At 44.2% G+C, this 14689-nt stretch overlaps 2 protein-coding genes, 1 long non-coding RNA gene and 1 other non-coding gene across 9 annotated transcripts in view; 3 read left to right on the forward strand and 1 right to left on the reverse strand.

Annotated features, from left to right (window-relative positions):
• Nucleotides 1–7879, forward strand: part of EEF2K (eukaryotic elongation factor 2 kinase) — a 30050-nt gene extending 22171 nt beyond the window's left edge. For 3 of the 4 annotated variants that reach the window (XM_059861955.1, XM_059861954.1, XM_059861956.1), the window contains 6 exons: nucleotides 348–410; nucleotides 1689–1823; nucleotides 2777–2965; nucleotides 3336–3460; nucleotides 4031–4209; nucleotides 4840–7879. In XM_059861955.1, the coding sequence (XP_059717938.1) occupies nucleotides 348–410; nucleotides 1689–1823; nucleotides 2777–2965; nucleotides 3336–3460; nucleotides 4031–4209; nucleotides 4840–4949 (801 nt within the window). In that variant the 3' untranslated portion in view covers nucleotides 4950–7879. The remainder of the gene's footprint in view (nucleotides 1–347; nucleotides 411–1688; nucleotides 1824–2776; nucleotides 2966–3335; nucleotides 3461–4030; nucleotides 4210–4839) is intronic. The other variant, XM_059861957.1, reaches the window with a different exon arrangement.
• On the reverse strand, nucleotides 223–10676 carry LOC132335423 (uncharacterized). Its single transcript, XR_009488661.1, has 4 exons — nucleotides 10352–10676; nucleotides 4573–10198; nucleotides 2744–4184; nucleotides 223–402 (listed from the first exon to the last, which is right to left on the reverse strand). It is a non-coding gene; the product is annotated as an uncharacterized LOC132335423 (long non-coding RNA).
• Nucleotides 10677–10897: 221 nt separating this feature from the next.
• On the forward strand, nucleotides 10898–10979 carry TRNAL-AAG (transfer RNA leucine (anticodon AAG)). Its single transcript has one exon. It is a non-coding gene; the product is annotated as a tRNA-Leu (tRNA).
• Nucleotides 10980–11061: 82 nt separating this feature from the next.
• Nucleotides 11062–14689, forward strand: part of POLR3E (RNA polymerase III subunit E) — a 28381-nt gene continuing 24753 nt past the window's right edge. For 2 of the 3 annotated variants that reach the window (XM_059861958.1, XM_059861960.1), the window contains exon 1: nucleotides 11062–11187. The gene's annotated coding sequence lies outside the window, so the exon portion shown is untranslated. Of the gene's footprint in view, nucleotides 11188–11768; nucleotides 11907–14689 lie in introns of those variants that run through there. The other variant, XM_059861959.1, reaches the window with a different exon arrangement.

A 14689-nucleotide genomic window follows, 5' to 3' on the forward strand; every position in this document is an offset into this window, starting at 1 on the left:
TAAATGCTTCTTGACCTGGAGATCTTACCAAGATATTTAATTAGAAGATAGGAAAGAGAATACAGCTTCTAGAGACACTCCTCCTTTTGTCACCTCCTTTGGCAAGGTATTTGTCATGGCATCTCCAGCTTATGGGATTGAAGCCCATGTGTGCCAAGTTCTTTATCATTTTGGTATGTCTTAATATATTGTGATATCACTGAAAGAAATGGATCCAGTGGAAACAGTTTTGGTCTTTTTTAATTCACTGTCACTACTAATTCTGGAAGGTAGGAAGAGTCTAGAGGCATATCTGGCACACATCAGTTGCTGCAAATTCAATGATGCAAATCTTTACGTTAACGTAGGGCCATTCAAACAACAACCGGAGGCAGGAGTCTGATGAAGACAGTTTGGGAAGCTCTGCAAGGGTAAATAAAGCAGAAATGTTCATAGACTGAGTTTGCTGCTCTGCTTGTCCTTTGTTCCACTCATCTGCCACCTAACCACATGACTGAACCAGATTCTGGTTCCCCTTCCTTTTCAGCTACAGAAAATATTTATTAATATCAACTTACCACTCTGTTATTCCCTTTTATGTTTTGTCCTTGTTTTCTTGTGAAAGAAGTACTGTGAAACAAAGTGTCACCTCTGTAGCTGACCTCTGTCATAAATTAGTGATTATGCATGGGTTTCTCACTTTAAAAAAAAATTACAGGTCTGTGAATTTATTTTCTACCTAGGTAAATTATATTTCCTTTTTGTACATTACTTTTGGAATTCTATCCTGTATGTAGTTGTTCTGTAGTTGAAATCATATCCTGTATGATTTCTTAAAAACATGCAGTGTTTGAAACAGATACACAGTGAAGAGGGCTGCTGTCACCTGAGTTAGGAAAGACCAGACCTTATATGCTTTTAGAAAATATAACTTCTGTGATAATTGGTCTTGGATATAAGTTTAAACAAATAACTACTGTGAAAGGAAATATAAAACCAGAGCTTTGACAACAATAAATAATTTATTTAGACGCAATTTTCAGAATTTCCTTTTAATTGTTATGTATTCCTGTTTCAGAAAATTGAAACAGCTTTAACAGACTGAAGTTATGTGCCAGCAGCCTTTCCTGTTGTGTTTTCTCTGTGTACCTGCAAAGGCCTTAATTGTGATAGGATTGTTTTCAGCTACTGTTTCTCACCGATTCATTATGTTCAAAAATTTCTTCATTTGGGTTGCTCCTCCTGAGAAATGCCAATGCATGTATCTGTCTGTGATCTTCTGCATGGTTACATATAATTTTTCTAGACTTCTAGAATGCAAACTGCATTTAAAGTGTTGGGAACTGAAATTCTGGGCAGAAAAGTATGGGTTTCTTTTTTTTTTTTTTTGTGCATGGATAACTTCAGTGCTTGCAGTGTGACTGTTCAGCTGCTTATTTGTGTAAGTAACTTCTTCTGATTCAGAACTTTGAAATGATTCTTCAAAGTGATGATACTCAGATTAGAAATAGAGGGGTTTACACCATTTCTTTAATGAAGAGTAATAACCAATTATTCAGCTACTAACATGACTTTTGAAATCTGTGTTTTAAAATACAATATTTACTGCTAAGTAACAATACTAATAGAGGCTTTGATTCTGGAATGGTAATCCATATGGATGGGAATTTTAATTTTGAATATGAATAATAGTGTATTTTGTATTTCAGATCAGTGTGGAGAAGTGGAATCTTTACAATTCTTCCAGAGTCCACATCCACAGACCGTCCTGTGTTGCCCAAGAAATTCAGAGGCTCAATGCACTAGAACTTGAAAAGAAAATTGGGAAGTCAGTCCTTGGAAAGGTGGGATGGGTCTGCTAATACTGTTTTATCCAACAAGGAACATCTTGTATTTATTACTTACATAGAGGTGTTGTCCTGCTTGCATTTTTTTGTGCAGTTGAAAAGAACACATCTATACCTTTCTGTCACCTACCCATGTTGTATAAGTGACATCTGATTTCAGAAACCCATGAATTCCATCTGCTTTTGGCCTTGTAATTTTTTGGGCTCCTTTGGGAAGAACCCTGCTGTTGTTAATCTGCATTTCCAGAGGCATCACACAGGGAGGATAGAGTGGTATGGATGTGCTGTGCCTGACCCACGTACCTTGCCACAGGCAAAGCTGAGCTCCTGAAAAGTGGTAGCATGGACTGACTCTTGTTACTCCTGACTATGGATTGAGGGGTTATGTATGGCCTTAAGCCCACTCCTAAAACATGATGTGAATCTTACTGAATATGCTAGAAGCCTTAGGTGTTCTCAAACCTTTTGATGTGGGAAGAAACCTGTTTTTCACAGAATCTTTTAGGTGGAAAAGACCTCTAATATCATCAAGTCCAGCCTCTGACCAATCACCACTTTGTCAACCAGACCATGATACTAAGTGCCATGTCCAGTTGTTTCTTGGAAATGGAAAGAAACATTCTGGAGCCGTGATTTCCACCACTTCCCTGGGCAGTCCATTCCAATGTTTAACAGCCCTTCCCATGAAGAAATCTTAGTGATGTCCCACATGAACCTCCCCTTGTGCAGCTTAAGGCTATCGTCTTATCCTATCACCAGCTGCTTGGGAGAAGCTGCTGACCCCCATCTTGCTAGAACCTCCTTTCAGATAATTGTAGAGAGTGCTAAGGTTTCCCCTGAGCCTCCTCTTACTCCAGGACTTAGCTCGAAGACCTGGTAAAGTCTGAGCAGAGGGCTCTTGGAGGATCAGATCCTACCTCATGCTGTCTCTCCTGTGCAATTGTGTCCAGGTGCACCTGGCCATGGTTCGCTACCATGAAGGCGGGCGCTTCTGTGAGAAGGACAAGGAATGGGATCGGGAGTCAGCCCTGTTCCACCTGGAGCATGCTGCAGACTGTGGGGAGCTGGAAGCCATCGTTGGGTTGGGCCTCATGTGCTCTCAGCTGCCACATCACATTCTGTCTGAGGTCACTCTCGAGGTATGGAAGATGCCAAAAAGGAGAATTGTGGTCCATTGTAAAAATAACATTAGAATAGTAGGAAATGGAGATGAAACGAAAACCACAGTTAGGTGTTGTGTAGCCTCTTCAGAGAAAATAGATTACTTTGTAATTAAGGATTTGGATGAAGCAGCAAAAAAAATGCTGCCTCTTTCTGGTTTTGCCAGCAGATTACTGCATGCCTTTGGGAAGCTTTTGAAGCCACCTCTGCTGTTCAGCTGCTTTGTTTCTTGTGGCTGTGCCAATTTCTCAGACATACTAAATACTGGCTGACTTTGAGAAACTGCATTTAATGGTAAAGGGATGGTTTTAGAAGCATGCATTTTAAAGGTTTTGTTTTCTTTACTAGGATACAAAGGAGAACAGAAATAAAGGATTTAATTACTTGCTGAGAGCAGCAGAAGCTGGAGACCGGCCTTCCATGATTCTGGTAGCAAGAGCATATGATACAGGTGTAAATCTTGGTGCAGACAGGTACTGTGCATGGCTGAGTAGATTAACTTGGTGGTACTTCACTGAGGCAAGGCTGGGGCAATGATTTTTCTGCTTTTGTATTTTAGCATGTCTTTGTTATTTATGTGAGTTTTCTGTTTTGCACAGCAGTGATACTGTTTAAATTTCCCACTGTCAAATAACATTAAACTTCTATCTGAACTTCACTGAGCATTCTCAGTGTGCAAAATAACTGATTTTAAAGTATTCATGAAACAAAACTCTGCAACTTGAGATTTTTTCCTAAATTGGTTGCTCTCACAAATGTTAATGCCAAAATCATACAACTGATAATGAAGCTCATACTCTGGAGTTCAGGAAAACACTTCAGTCTGATACTTTCTCCTGTAATTCCTGCATAAAGTGACCCCAGCCTCATTTTGCTTGGTACCTGATGCCACAGTGCATTTAGTGAGTCTCCATGAGAACATTTGCTTTCTTGGAGAGCATTAGCACTCTGAAAAGTCAGTACAAAATTGGATGCTGAGTCTCCAAGGCAAAGTACATTTGTTTCCTAAGGGAACCATCTTCAGAAATTATTTTTGCCTTCAGGGCCCAGGACTGGAAGGAGGCACTTCACTGGTACAACGCTGCGCTGAACATGACCGACTACGATGAGGGAGGTGAATATGATGGCACTCAGGATGAGCCACGGTATCTGCTCCTGGCCAGGGAAGCTGAGATGTTAATGATGGGAGGGTTCAACCTGGATAAGGATCCACAGAGATCAGGTGAGGCCTTGTTTCTCTTATCTGTAGTCTTTTCCTTCCCTTCTCCCCCAGCATGTACCCCAAAAATAGATTTCTTGCCTCAGCTGTTACAAAACATAGAGAGGGTCAATACCTTCAGATTTAATGGTGCTGGGTGTAACAAGGCTGGTAGCAGTGAAAGAAGAGATCTTGGCAGGGACAGGGTAGTGGGTGGTGCCAGGTCCAATCTGTGGCACACTGAGTCACTGCCAGGCAACCTTCACTCCCTCTGAGGTTGCTCTTTGGGGTCACTCCCCTGAGCTGCAGGTTGCTGCTTGTAGTTTGAGCTACACCCATGATTCTCAAGGCCCTACATAACATTCTCTTAGTTGCTGTGTAACTTACATGCTAGATGTCTGTCCTGGGGGGCTCCTACAGGCTGGTCCTGTTTGCAGTCCTTCCAGATACATTGGGGAGCATCAGCAGCCAGTTGTATAACTTGAAGAGCAGAGGCCAGGTTCCCAGCTGATGTAACTGACACTGTTAAAACACACCCATACATCCGGCCCTGCAGTTTGACCTCAATTTCTCCCTTTGTCCTTTATTTGCTTAAGGCTAAAACCATATTCCTTCTTCACTCTGTCAACATAACTGATGCTGTTTCCTCTCTAGGTGAGCTTTACACAGAAGCAGCAGAAGCAGCCATGGAAGCCATGAAGGGCAGGCTGGCAAATCAGTACTACCAAAAGGCAGAAGAGGCTTGGGCAATGATGGAAGAATGACACTGAAATTAAGCAGTTCTTGTATATAAATTTGTTATAGACTTGCTGCATTTGCAGCTACAAAGATGTATTTTTATGTGATGTTACCAGGTTGGTTTTTTTTCATATTTTAGTTTTATAATTTTTGAGGGTAGAAATCTAAATGTAAGTAGTATGTAGGGTGCCATAGCATACTTCTCTTTGTGTTTTAAAGCTGTAATACACACACACTTGAATCTTTTGTACTTTTTTTACTGTTAGAACTGAGGGGCCTAGTTTTTTTGACGAAAGAAAACAAGGCCTTATTGTTTAGGTTTTACATGTCCTGTTTTTTACCCAGCAAATGATCAGTGTGTTTACATTTTTCTTCTCCTCCCCACATACAGAAAAACATTTTCCTAAATTCTAAGCATTTTTTCATCATTTGAAAAAATGATCACCAAATTTGCACATGAACACAAATTTTCAGTTTGTGGATGCAGCTACTGATGTTAATAAGTAGTCCCATTCTATTTTGCTGACATTGTTGGACATTTATTCTCAAATGAATTTCAGATAGAATCCTTAGTTTGGCAAAGGGTATGGAAGATGATTCAGATTGGCAGTGAGGATATTCAGGGTAGAATATTTTATTCATTACCAACATTGCATATTATACCATTAGAAAATCATTCATGTTCCTGGTGAGGTGAGGCTTCCAGCTACCTCTCTCATTTTCACATGTTGCACCATATAAAATTTTCTTTGTATAAAAGTCTACCGATCTTATATTTGTCCAATAATGTACAGTAGCAAGATTTGTAATATATGGGTAATTTGAAGTTGGTTTTACAGGGGCATCTCAAATCTCAGTGAAGCTAGATCATCTCACTTAAAATGAGAACACGTTTTCCACCATTTCCAGATGGATGTTTGAAGAAGTTAGGAGATGTTGATTCACCTATTTCTATGTACAAAAAACAATTTACATGGTTTAAGTATATATTTAAATGGTATTTTATCTGCAAATACTATTTAGAGAAGAGTTTTTGGTTAGAAAGGGACAACAGTATTACCCCAAAACACTTGAATTTATGTCCTCTTTGCCTAATACTGATCAGTGAGGGGAGGAGAAATACCTGGTGGTGGTTGAATTATCATTGCATAGAGATAAGTTTCTTCAAATCCAGTCTTTTATTCCAAAGCTGCTGTGCCATCTGTGTGGATAGTACAGAAGCTGTTCCTGTTCCTTGGTTGTGGTTAACAGTCATTTTGCAGGAGGTTTCAGATGGAAGCTTCTGCCTCCTTGGCCTGGCAGTCTCCTGAGGTGTAAATTGATGTGCACAAGGGCCAGCCCCTGTGAAGTGCTGAATGACCTGTAGTGCTCACCACTTCAGCCAAGCAGGTGTAAAGCTAAGCAGGCCATGAGATGATGCAGAATTGATTAGGATTTCTCTCATAGCCAAGGAATATTAATTTCTTGTAAAATGCAGAAGCTGTTCAGGGAACAGAAATCAGTTCTTCCTTTCCTGTGCAAGTGCCTGTCACTGGAACCAGATTATGCTCCCATTTTTTCTTTTTTTATGGCAAGTGGATCTTGAATTGCTGTTTAGACATTATCCAAGGGTGATGTCAATAACAACTGCCACTGTCTGAAAGAGGTGAACTCCTGGTGGTTAAGGGAGAATTTGAATCCTTTCTAGGAGGGAAGGGAAAGTTACCCTTGGATGTGCTTCTGGCTGGTGCTGTAACCAGCAGGCACTTGTAGCTGTGAGCAGCCTTGCAACAGATGGCAGCATCTTTTTGCTGTAGATTGCAGAGGTTTTGGGAAAGCAGTGCCCTTGGCCTTTCTCTTTTTTTTTTTTTTTGTTTGTTTGGTTTTTTTTGTTTTGTTTTGAGAGTGAGAGCAAAGCTCTCACCCATTAATGGAGGAATGTCTCATTGCTAGATCTCAGCTGGTCTTAGGTAGAGGTACTAAAATGACCAGATTTTTGGACCTAATTTTTTTTGTACATGCTGAAATAGAAACAGAGGACTGCAATTCAGATGAATATTTTCAGTGCCTTTCCAAAGTTCTGCTTTAGATGCCTAAAGCCTGTCTGGGATGTGGCCTTTTTTGCTATTTCAGTTCATAGCATTAAGGTATCAGCTGTCAATGAAAGGTGAAGCCCCTCACCTCTGAAGACAGTTGCATAGTCTGCTTTGTGCAGAATCTATGCAGTGGAGGGACTGAAATTAGACAAAAGGATTTGTTTCCCTCATAAGGTGGTGATGCCAAATCTTTGAGCTTTTCCTTGAGAAGGAAGCATGTGTGACAACACCACTAACCATGTAGAGAGGAGATTGAAAGTGTCCAAAATGTGCATGCAAAAGATGTAGAGTGTAATTATTGACATTTTTTGGTGTAGTTTAATTTGCTAAATTCAGTAGTTGCTGACAGTTCTGTGTAGATCTGGTATGTAAATATGCACACAACGCAGTGCAAAAATCATTAGGGTTAATTCTTTGTTTGCAAATACTACTTTTTGGTGATGAAGACTACCTTCTTTCCTAAGGTGTATCAGATGATTTAGCATACAATAAATGGGACTGTCAATAATATGAAAATGGAAATTGTTTACAGAAATATTCACAATTTATTCTGTGACATTCTTTTGAAGGGAAAAACTGTATATTTTAAAGACTTTTGCCATGATATTGCTTTATGCTGTATTTTTAATCTATTCACAATGAATAAATAAAAATCTGTATTTTTTAAAAATGTGAAAATAAATCTGAGGCTCAGCCTGCCAGAACTTACCTGGTTCAGTGTTTCCAGATGTCAGTGGGAATATTGTTTGGGTAAGAACAGTGAGATGGAAGACTTTGTTTGTATGTCAGACGAGCAAATACTGCTTGCCTGCATCACATAGTCCTCCCATTCACTTTTCTGGGTTCATTCTGGCTAGTAAATAAAATTGTTCTTTTTGTCACTTTTCTCAGTAGAGTTTCACTCATTGCTTGTGGGCATTTGCTTTTTTTTTTTTTTTCTTTATAAATTGACAAAATTCAACCCTACTATTGCAAGCTTCCTCTGTTGTTGTTATTATTCCATTCCCAATTTCATTCCCTTTCAACAGTCAGAAGTAACTAACTGGAAGGACATTGTTAGATGTGTAACAACAAAATCTGTTTTCCTCCAGAAAAGAAAATGGTTGATGTGCTCTCTGATTTGCAATTGATTACATGTGTACTGTCTCTAACCAATGGGGGATAAAATATAAGGACAGGAAGGCTCATTTGCAGGGTGCTGCAGGGCCTCCCTATGCCTTTAGCTTTTGTTTAGTCCTGAGAATGGGCTGGAAGTTCCTGGGCTCTGTGATTTGAGGTGGGATACAACACCTAATGATACACTGTCATCTTGCTATGGTTTATTTCTCTTTATGTGCCAGAACAATCTGTTTGATACAGGACCTTTCAAACTGTTCAAAAGGGAGCTCTTAGTGTTGCCTTTTTATTGCTTTATTCAGACAGGTGGAACTTCTTATACCTGTGTAGTTTAAACAATGTGAAATTATCCTCTAGCAAGGGCACTGTGAAATAGCAGAATTTCCTAACAAAAAAGCACCATGTGGGCCTCTGCACTGTAGAATTACTAAGATGAAAAATGGTGAAGCTTGGCACTGCTCTAGCTTTATAGCCTTGGAGTTTTTAGATATAGCTGCTGTCACAGAGATGGAGTGTTTGCCAGTGTAACAAAGTAAGAATAGCATTCTTCAGGAACCATGGAGACAGCAAACTCTCAGAGCTTATAAAGTATAAATAAGTATGTTGCCTGTTTCTTAATTACTGGTCTGTGGGACTGATTTGAATCTCATTCTCTTCCCCACAGATGTAATTTCACTCAGAGTACAATGAGTGCTGACAGAGCCAGGTGTAGTTATGATGGGTCAAGTCAGGACTTCTCATCTGAATTTGGACAGGCAGAATTTCATTTGAACCTCTCAGGATGGATGCAAGGCAGTGCTGCCAGGGCTGAGTCAGGGTATTTTCAGGTTTAAGTTCAGGGATATCTCTCAGTTGCTCTTGCTGATGGACTAACTCCTGCATGGGACAGCTCAGGGCTTGGTAACCTTTGGGCCTGGCCCTTAGTGTGGGATTGTTTGATACAACTGTTGGGTCCTTGATATTCTCTGTCTATCCTGTGCCAGGAAAACAAACTAATGGGCCTGGTAGCTTGTGTTATGTTGGAGTTCTCCTCTATGCTAATTCTTTTTTAATTTGGAAAAGGTCCTGCCATTGTAACTGATGTTGCACAGGTGAAATGAAAAAACTGGTGACCCACCTGCCACCCCCAAGGGACAGGCTGTGCTCTTGCCCTCTGTCTGTGTCACACATGGCTGATGTGAATAATCTCAGGTACACAGGCTTCCTGTGGTGCTCAGGAGAAATGTCTCTGTGGCCAGGCACAGAAACATTTCAGGGACAGAGGCTGAGCTCAGCTGTGACAGGGCAGAAAAGCACTTTTCAGGAGGGTGTTGGTACCTTGCACTGCCTGGACAAAAGGATCTGTGGGACTGAGCAGCCCACTCAGTAAGGAACAGTTTGTAATGGGTGTTCCATGCAGCCTCCTGCACACACACACACACACACACACACACACACACACACACACACACACACACATATATGCTTGGAGACTGTTAAAACTGACTTTTCTGCCTGAGCAGGTTACAGGTGATTTGCTGTGTGATGCCAATTCAGGTCTGTCTACCTTCCCTCCTCCGTGATCCTCTCCTGCTGCTCTGCAGTCAGCTCCCTCTGTTCTTAAAAAACCCCACATCCTGAAAAGGCACTGAACTGAGGGTGTGAAACTTTAGCAACACTAGAGGAATTTATTCGTGTTTACATGTGTGTGCTGTTATTCCTCAGTACTTGTAGGCAGTGAATGAATTTTTTAGCAAGGCTGCAGTGCTGCAGCCTCTCACAACGAGAGTGCTGAAACGCTGGCACAGGTTGCCCTGAGAGGTGGTGGATGTATTATCCCTATAAACATTCAAGGTCGGGTGGGAAAGGGCTCTCAGCTACCTGGTCTGGTTGAAGACGTCCCTACTCACTGCAGGGAGTTGGACTATCAGATCTTTTTTAGTCACTTCCAAGCCCAAACAAATCATTCCTTGCTTCCATTTCAGCAGCTCCCTGGAAAGAGAACTGGCACCGCCGTGTGCTGCAGGGACAGGCTGTAGGAGGTGCCAGGGGAAAGGGTTGAATGATGCTGTCAGCAGCGCTCCCGCAGGTTTATTTTCTCTATCCTATTTAAATGAAATACCATAAGGACAGAATTAAATCAAGCTCCATTAAGGCTATGTGACCTTACCCTAGAGAAGCTGGAATTTTTCTCAAAATACAACCCTTCAGTTGTAGTTAAGTGGTGAAAACAACATTAATTCTTTAAGAAAACTCACCAGACTTTCAGGCAAAATGCAGCCAGAGACTCCCAGAGGCACGTTCATGAAGCACCAGCAGCTGACGTGTGCTACCACCTGTTTGCACAAGTGTACTGAGTACCGCCGTGCTGGTCCCTGTGCTATAGGCAACAGAACGGGCCCCCAGCCACAAACTGTTGACTTTTGACTTTGCAAACTCAGTGAGCTGTGGCTTTGCAACGGAAAATTAGCATTTAGAGCTTTTTTAAGGCTTTCAGAGGGGGTGCCCGGGCGGTGCCACACGTACCGCGCAGGGGCTGTGTTGCTCCGTGGCATCCACGTGGCAGCGGGCGCGGCGCGCAGGGCTCGGGCACAGCTGCTCCCGCCCGTCCGTCCCTGGGGGCATCGCGCTGCTCCAGGTGCCGCCTCTTGGGAACGGGCTGAAAAGGATCCCCCGCATTTTATTTTCCGGGTGGAAGGGGTATGTGGGCAGAACGGCTGCTGGGGACGGAGAGGGGTGGGAGAGGCAGGGGAAAAAAATTGGTATAGAATAAAACTCTTGGCAAAAGAGGGGAAAATCGCGGTGGTAGCGTGGCCGAGCGGTCTAAGGCGCTGGATTAAGGCTCCAGTCTCTTCGGGGGCGTGGGTTCGAATCCCACCGCTGCCAGCAGTGTTTTTTTTGCGCCGTGGGCCGGTGCCACCGCCCCCTAGCGGCGGAGGCGGCCGGGAGAGCATTGTGGGTAGGAGGAGGCGCCGCGTCCCCACGTGCCGGCCCGGGGGCCACCAACATGGCGGCTGCCTGACCGCTGCCCCGCCGCCACCGACACGGGGAGCGGGGGAGCGGCGCCGCCGCCGCCCGCGCGGCCCGCACACAGGTACGCCGGGCCGCGCTGGTTTTGCGCCTCCCGGGGCCGCCCCGGCGCAAGGGACCCTGCGGGCGGTGGCGGGGGAGGAGCGCGGCCTGGGCTGGGGTGGGCTCTGCCTGTCCCGGGAGGACGGCGGAGCCGAGACTGCGAGGACTCGGCGCTGCGGGGGCAGCGGGGGCGCGGGGCCGCAAAGCCCTGACAGGACCCGGCACGAGCCGGGGCGCTTGGAGGCCGGGCCGTGTCCGGCCGCAGTCGCGGCCCCTCGGCTCCCGCAGCAGCAGCACCGGGGGGTGCCGGCCGCTCCTCCGGGAGCTGTGAGCGGCGGCCCCGCCGGTGCTACCGGGGCCCGCAGCCCCGCGCCTTCCTACCGGGAAGGACTCGGCGCACCCGCCCCGAAGTGCAGCGGCTGCCCCTGCGTGGCACCGGCTCTGCGGGGCCGCAGCTCAGCCCAGCCGTCCCGCCCAGGGGGATTCGCTTCGTCCCCGCGGTCGGGGCGGCTCGGGCGGCTCGGTGTGGCCTCTCCGCGGGCCTTTCCCGCAGCCCTGCGCTGCCTGGCTGCTGTGTCAGGGGAGGGCGAGCGCCAGGAGCGCGGAGCCGCGTCCGGCGGGAGCGCTGCCCGCCGGGAGCACGGGATGGGCACCGCGACCTGCTCCGGGAGTGTCACACAGCGGCGGCAGCGACCCCTGCCCCTGGCAGCACGGCCTGGCACGTCCAGTGCTGCACACGAGGTGAGGTGGTAAAGAAAGGTTCGTGCTTGATGCATAACCTGGTAAAACCCCAAAGGTGTGCTTCGGTGACATCACCTCCAGAGAGAGATCCTGGTGCAGAGGAGCCCTCTTGGGTTCACTGCCAGAAGATGACTGTGCAAAGCTGCTTGCAGGCGAGGAGAAAATAACCTAGTAATTGGGTCAAAATGATAATTGCCATAAATGTACGAAAGGTGCTTTAGCTTCTTCTGGCAGGTTCCATTTTACTGTGTGCCATGGGCCACCCTGAGCTCGAGGGCTGCTCAGAGCCCCTTCTGGAGGAGCCCAGGTGCCAGAGGTAGTAGTGGTAGTGATTCAGGAGATGGCACTTTTTCCACGGGGCTGTTTCAGCATTTATACTTTCAGGCACTGATCCAGCAGGAATTCTTGGCCTTTCTTTGGCACTACATGATTATATGAAGTATATGTTGGGTTTTAGTGTTAGCACTTTAGGGATCCATTATTACTGACAAATTTAGGTTAAAATGAAATACTGGAGCATTTCTTGCAGGCCTGACTAAAAGTCTGTGTGTCAAATTACGTGCAGATTTGCAATTTACCTTCTTACAGATATATTTAAGTCTTTGGCAGTAAAATAAAGCTAAATCTCTAATACTCAAATGCCCTTCTAAGGTCAGAGTGAGAGGCAGGATTCAGTTGCTTCATCACTGATTTTTACAGTTCTTTAACCACAACATTTTTCTTCATTGGTTCTACATTGATGGTGTTAAGGGCAGCTAATGAGCAGTTTCATTGAGTAGCCCTTCCATTGGTCATTTTGCAGGAGAAATGAGAAGATTTATATCTCTTGCCCTTCTGTGAGATGATAACTCATATTATACTTTGATTTACACCTTAAAGGAAAGTCCCTAAAACAAAAAGGTTCTACCAAAAGAAGTTTGAACCTGCTGACCATGTTTGCTGTCTCTTAATATTTGATTCCATTCTGTAACTCCTGTGGTATCATAAATATATATGTATGAGAAGTGTGGAAATTAACAGTACTCTATGTGTGTGTATGTATCAGACATAGGATTGTGTCTGCATGCCTTCATTCTGATTCAGAGGATTTCTTCCAGTTGCATGAGTATTATAAGTTGTTCTGGGACACACTGCTTCCTATTTATAGATGTGTCAGTCTCACTTTCCAGTATAAGGATCTATAGTCATGGTTTATCTTTACAGGACTAAGAGAAAAATGTAGTTTCTGTAATACAGCATTTCCCCTGTGTAGTGACAGGTGGATTCACAAAGAGATTTTGTGTATAATTGCATAGGCAGTGTTCAGTGAGGGCCCAGAGACCAGGCCCTTCAGGCTGAGTTTCTCTGTCCCTCCTTAGCCCAGGGAATCTTTATTTCTCTTCTCAAAAGTGCTCAATACTTTCTCAGAAGAGAGAGAACAAGCACTTGGCATGCAGGCTGTCAGGAAGGGAAGGGTGGTTCCTGGTTCTCTCAGGGGTGTGAGGAAGGAGGGTTTGGACCCAGGTGTCCCACCTTTTGGGTGTTACCACATGTCCTCACACACCCTGGGTATCCTCCCACCATCAGCTCTGTGCTGAGTGCAGACTGCAGTTGTTCCATGTCTGCAGAGCTGTCAGGTGTTGGGTCACCGGGGATGTTAGCAGGGAAAGCAAAAATGGAACTGACAAACCTCATTTCTTTGAAACATATTAGTGTGTGTTTCTGGGAGGAGCTGGGTGCCTGATCACAGAAAACACTGATATCAGTCAGATATCACATACTCAGGGTTTTGCTTACTGCCTTTTTGCTGTGAAGGTGTTCTGCATTTCTACAAAATTACCTCAGATAGGAATCTGAAATACTGAGGCATAAATTTTCAAATACAATTGTATGGTACAAAGACCCTGGGATATGCTGGTGCATAAAGAAATGGAGAAATGCCAGCTCGGTACTGGGAGGGGCATTTTTTGGTAGCTGAGAGTCTGTAAGTGAAAAATATGGATTAAAATATTTCCAGGTGCAGTGGCAGAAACACTGTAAGCCTGAATGGATGTTAATAACACTTGTGTCCAGAATGTCTAGCCTCTCTGAAAGGTTTCTTAGATAGCTCTGTGTACATTAGTGTGACATTTGAGAAGCCTGTATGTCAGCTGAAATATACTGAGCTGCTTAAATTGTGTGGTGGCTTGAGTATTTGAGAAAAATGCCATTGTTCTAGATGTTAAATGGATGCTGGGTTCTTTCTTTCCCAGCTGGTCCTGGATGCTGCTTATTTCTCTCTTTTCCTCCTTAGGAGGTCCAGAAAAGAAGTAAGCTGTCCTCAAGGAGTGAGGACGATGAGGGAGGGTTCCTGAGCACAGATCTTGTTTCTTTGCCTGATCATCTTTGTTGCTAAAACTTATTCCTTGGTCAGTTTGTTAGTGGTCTTATTTTTTTATGCCTATCTTGACCAGTACTGGCTGATTAACATAACATTGTTGCAGTGGCATCCTGAATAATTTGTAAATCCTTTTGTTTGATTTCAGCAGGGAAAAACTATTGTTGATTTAGCTGAGAGATCATTTTTTATTCAGAGGTCTGAACCAGGCACGACACTGACTCCAGCCCTGGATTGAACATAATGAACTTTTGTTCCAGAGTATCCAGTCCTCAGTTAATATCAGAGTCATATTTTCATTGGAGTTGGTGTAGTTAAGAAGAAAAATCTGTTCTGCTGGTTTTGGAGGACTCCAGGAAAGGCTGAGCAGTGTATTCTGGAGCTCTCATTTAGCAGTACAGTCTGAAGTGGCAGGTCAGGGGACGAG

Source organism: Haemorhous mexicanus, chromosome 17 (genome assembly GCF_027477595.1).
Source record: "Haemorhous mexicanus isolate bHaeMex1 chromosome 17, bHaeMex1.pri, whole genome shotgun sequence".
Classification (NCBI taxonomy): Eukaryota; Metazoa; Chordata; class Aves; order Passeriformes; family Fringillidae; genus Haemorhous; species Haemorhous mexicanus.